The sequence below is a fragment of the Rhagoletis zephyria genome, unplaced genomic scaffold, assembly GCF_001687245.7.
Source record: "Rhagoletis zephyria isolate East Lansing unplaced genomic scaffold, Rhagoletis_zephyria_1.1 Rzeph_scaffold_00298, whole genome shotgun sequence".
Lineage (NCBI taxonomy): Eukaryota > Metazoa > Arthropoda > Insecta > Diptera > Tephritidae > Rhagoletis > Rhagoletis zephyria.
Window position 1 is genome coordinate 316754 of NW_016157382.1, and position 5219 is coordinate 321972.

Consider the following 5219-nt stretch of genomic DNA (forward strand, 5'->3'; position numbering starts at 1 on the left):
GCTTTAAGTGATGCATTTTTTTCATACTTACAGGGGGAAATATTTTTTAATAGCATGGGCGCATATTCATAGTCATATTTAGTACTTCACTAAGTCGAAACTATTCTAATTCACAACTAAAGCTATTCATAGTCGCCTTAGTTTCGACTTTTCTGGCTAAGTACCAACTTAAAATTTAGTTTCGGCTGAAGCTGCAACTAAGTCGTAACTAGGAAGAAGTATTTTATCAAATTAAGGGAAAACAGTCGAAATATGTAAAAATTAATTTGGTAGAGGGTGATTTTGATAATATTGAATAATCTCTAATTAAAATTTACATAGATCGATCCATTTTAATCGGAAGATGAAATTAAATGCGTATTACAATTCGCTACATCACAACTTTATAATTGGAATAATTTTTAGATAAATTCTCAAATAATAAGTCAGTTACACGCTAGTTCTTTTAAAGTAAATTTGTGCATAACATCTAGATATCTACTATTTGTATGTTTCACAGCATGCTATCGATAAACATCGACTTCACATCACTTCGGTTGTTCTGGCTATTTCACACAATTAACAAGAAAATGATACCTTATTCTTTTGCATAATCATGCAATAAAAATAAAAATTACATAAACGGATGATCAAACTTGACATTATTTAATAAAACTGTAATTTTTCAAAAATATCGTAAAGAAAAATCGATACATTTTCACACTCGTTTTGCTATATCGTAAACTTAGTCGAAACTATCTAGTAGAAGTCTGAAATGCGACTATGAATAGAGGTAAATTTTAAGTTGGTACTTAAATTTAAGTTGCAACTTTGTTAGTTTCGACTTAAGTTAAGTTAACATTTCCTAACCAAAATCTCTGAAAAGGGGCAAAAGTCGCACATAATTTGGAAAAGGGTCAAAAAACCAAAATTTTCAAAATGTCGGGTCAATGCATATAGGCGCTAAAAAGGGTAAAATGGGTCCTTTAGCAGAAAACGGCAACACTGGTACAGTGTATATTGCACACAAAAGTCGATGCATAAAAAAAAAATATTTCAAAATACGATATATATCGCAAGATCCAACACATCGGTTTTATTCGATGCATCGAATAGACTAGGTTCACACAGAGAAACATTTGTTGCTCATTTTCGACAATTTCTCTTTTGGTGTTGCTCTTCGTGTTCACACAGAGAAATTCTTTTGTACAAAATTGTTGTTGTCAGCTGTGAACGGCCAACTAGAATTACGCAGACGAACGATAGCGCAAAGCGTGTTGCCCGAGCACGAGCAACTCGTTGCCCTCCACTTTCCTCGTCTCCCCCTCTCCCACAAGTAACGAGTTGCCGCGACAAAAGTTTCTCCGTCTGAACCTAGACATAGTAAACATCGATGTTTCCGATGCATCGATATTTTTTCTGCATCCCTATTCGCTACTGCTGTATCACCTTCAATTTGACCCAAGGAATGTAAACACATATACGCATAAGTGATTTAAGTGTCTGGCCATCATCAGCTCTACAATTAAAAAAAATATATATAAGCATAAGTAATTGTATGGAATTGAATAGTTAATAAACATGGAACTCATTGGGTTTGTGCATAAATATGAATGGGGAAAATTAGGAAACGATTCTGCCGTAGCCCAACTAGCAACTTTAAATGACCCACAATTTAAAGTGGATTTAAAATCAACTTATGCTGAACTATGGATGGGTTCTCATCCAAATGGACCATCCAGGTACAAATCGGATGGTTCTAAATTGGAAGAAGAGTTACCGTTTTTATTGAAAGTTTTAAGTATAAACAAAGCGCTGAGTATTCAAGTTCATCCTAATAAAGTTACTTTAAGTAATTTTACCGTAGACAGTTCTAAAAAATTGTTATCCTATTTACAGGAGGAAGCTAGACGTTTGCACACAAGTAAACCTGAAATTTACAAGGACCCCAACCATAAACCTGAAATGGCGATAGCCCTTACGCCTTTTGTGGGATTGTGTGGTTTTCGACCTCTTCCGCAAATAAGAGACATTCTACTCAGAATTCATCCACTCAACAAATTGACCGTAGATGATCCCAAGGACCTCGATCTTTTAGCTAAAGACGACGAACAAGGTTTACGACATTGTTATGAAAAACTTTTGAACCAGAGCGCAATCGAGATTGGTCTATGCATCGACTCGATTTCGAAAGAATATTCGAAAGGTGAGCTTATAGGAAATATTTCGGTTTTGTTTAACTTGAAAGTTATAATTGTCTTCCTCCACAGTTTTATGTGATTATAATATAATCGAAATATACAATAAACTCAAAGAGGATTTTCCAAATGACGTTGGGGTACTTTCTATTTTCTTTTTGAACGTTATTCGCCTGCAACCGGGTCAGGCGATGTTCCTTGGAGCAAACCAAATACACGCTTACCTATCGGGAGATGTTGTGGAGTGCATGGCTTGTTCCGATAACGTAATACGTGCTGGATTAACGCCTAAATATAAGGATATCAATCAACTGCTCAGTTGTTTAGAATATACAGGTTCTCCAGCTCAAAATAAAATTTTTGCCCCGGAACGCATTGATGATCAGCGACTACTATTCAAACCGCCTGTTGAAGATTTTGCTTTGACTCAACTGACCTTAGGACGAAACGATACAGAATATGTTTTAAAGGTTGAACAGTCTCCTGGTATATTACTTGTGATAAGCGGACAACGCACTTTAGAATCGATCGGCAACAATGCTTTAAAACTAAAACGTGGATCGATTGTTTACTTGCCTTGGAAAATTGGAACCGAAATGCGTTTTATATCCAGTGGAGAGGACAATACTAAATTTTTGACTTATATCAGCACCCCCAATTCACCTTAACCCTCAACCATTAACCTCTGGGACACTATTTGTCTTCGAAAAAAAGATAGAGGTATAATGAATTTCGAAAAAGAGTTCGTATATCAAAAAATTAGATTAAATAACTATTTTCCAGGCCCATATTCCAAAAATGTATATTCTTATTTTCCGTCATTGGAAATATCAAGTTTGAGTAAATAAACTTTAGTCAATACTAAAATATCGCTTATTGTCCGCTTTTGCCTATTTTTAATCCCATTCGTCCTTGGCTTAAAGTGAATGCGCGTTCCAAGTGCACAAGTGCGCTCGGGTATAAAAATAACTATTGAACTTAACGTTTTGTATAAAACTTAAAAAATAAAAATCATTACCACTGACGATATTCTAAATAACACTGTGCGACAATTTTATGACTATTCAAACCAGCCCGATCTTTGCTAATATTTTCCGAAAGTATACATATCCAGTAATAAAATACGCGATGGATTTGCAAATCGTCGCCTGGATAAAAGATTGTTGTATGTTACTTTCGGCAAGTATTGGGAAATCGATGTTAAAGATTCAGTCTCAATTTCTCAAAAGCTGTACAATCGTTTTTTACCAAAATTTAACGCTTGATTGTACATACTATTTAAAGTATAAAACCACATTCTCTTAAATTTTCAGTAACTCATATAGCTTTTACAACCACTTTTTTATAAAGCCATTTTGTCGTATGTTACATTTTCACGTTAAACGCTGGTCAGCTGTATGACACTACAAATTAGGGATGCTAATTTTTCGACTTTTTCCGATCCCGGTATTTTCGGGAAGGCGTTGTCACAATCCCGGAATCCCGGATTTAGATATTCATTACTTTTCAACAACTTGAATCGAAAAAATTGCTTCTATATTCTTTGAGAAGCTCTCCTACCATGAAATAAATAATAAATAAATGGGTTTGAAACCTACTTTTTTATTTAAAGTGGCGTTTTTATTTTTTTCTCTCTGACCGCAGGATTTATTTTGAAAGATATGATTAATTCCAAAAATTGTTAAAAAATTCAATGCACTGAAGAATAAAAATATGGGTAACAAATGCAATAGAAAATTCAACAATTTATATTGAGCTCGAGGCCCTTTTTTAAATGAAAATTTATTGTGGAAAAGCCACAATAATTTGAAAAAATGGTAGAAGTGATAGCTATTTCGGAAATCACCACATTTCCTCATCGGACCTCTTTCAGTAGGATTTGAACCGACGATTCCACTGACTCAATTTTCATTTAAAAAACGGCCTCGAGCTCAATATAAATTGTTGAATATAATTGTTATAAGGCCAAAAAATAACAAAAACAGAATTTAAAAAATTTAAATTTTTTTGGATTCACAAGGACGAATAGGTAATTTTTAAGCTGACAAAGTTAGAAGAACGAAATCCGAGGATGTTATCGAGTTTATATAAGCCCTTAACACATAATTTTTTCAAAAACAAATATTGCGAAATTTCTAGGATAAAATTTTGAAATGACATTTTCAATATTTACCTTCTGCACCAGAAACTTGAATCTGTTTAAATTCTACAGGATTTCCTTATTAATTTTATACCCATACTTCTCTAAGCACATTTCTGAATTTCTTAAATCATTTTTGAATTACTGACGTCAGAGTGAAAAACTAAAAACGCAATTTTACTATATTTGGCCCAGGGTTTCGCGGTATATTTTTATTTGTGTTTAAAGTTTACTATCACGCGGTCTTCTCTGTGTATAATGAGCTAGACATTTAAAAAAAATATTAATTATTAAATAAGAAAAGAAATATAGCCAATACTGCTCAAGAAAAGGAGTTTCTATTATTTCCATCAGTGCAAATTACAAATCCCGATGATCCCGGGATTGCTTGCCAAGAATCCCGGATTTTCGAGATCTTAAAATGTCCGGGATCCCGGGATTAACATTGCTACTACAAATCACACACACATAGTCTGTTCCAAGGTACATTGAACAGGTAGTATCAGTAGAGCAGCTGATTTGATTTATTTTCAAATTATTTGGTCTCGAAAATGTCAAATATTTTTAATTTTTTCTCACGAAAATTATAAGTTGTTAAAATCCATTTGCTTGTGAAACCTTTTTCCATACAAAACAAGCGATTGAATAGCAGCTTTTGGAACGTTCGCCCAACTCGGCAGCACGACCGCTGATTACTGGGCCTTGCAAAGGATGGATCAATGCTTCGAGAAGCAAACAANACAAAGGATGGATCAATGCTTGGAGAAGCAAACAAATTTACTAGGAAAGAAAGTTGCATAAATTTTTATTTTTTCCAATTTCAATTTTTTATTTTTTATAATTTTTTGTATTTCACATGGCACGCTTTGATTTAGAAGAAAAAATTCAGAACAGTTTTTGAC

The 5219-nt window shown here is 33.8% G+C and overlaps 1 protein-coding gene across 2 annotated transcripts; it reads left to right on the top strand.

Annotated features, from left to right (window-relative positions):
* The first annotated feature begins 1417 nt into the window (after window positions 1–1417).
* Mpi (mannose phosphate isomerase) lies at window positions 1418–3669 on the top strand. 2 transcript variants are annotated; one of them, XM_017610309.1, is made up of 3 exons: window positions 1418–1821; window positions 1879–2185; window positions 2250–3665. In XM_017610309.1, exons 1-3 carry the CDS (start codon window positions 1561–1563, stop codon window positions 2843–2845), a joined length of 1164 nt encoding a protein of 387 aa, XP_017465798.1. In that variant the 5' UTR covers window positions 1418–1560; the 3' UTR covers window positions 2846–3665. The 2 variants fall into 2 exon arrangements, with proteins under 2 accessions (XP_017465798.1, XP_017465799.1); XM_017610310.1 differs by having other exon boundaries at window positions 1433–1721; window positions 2250–3669.
* Window positions 3670–5219: the final 1550 nt, after the last annotated feature.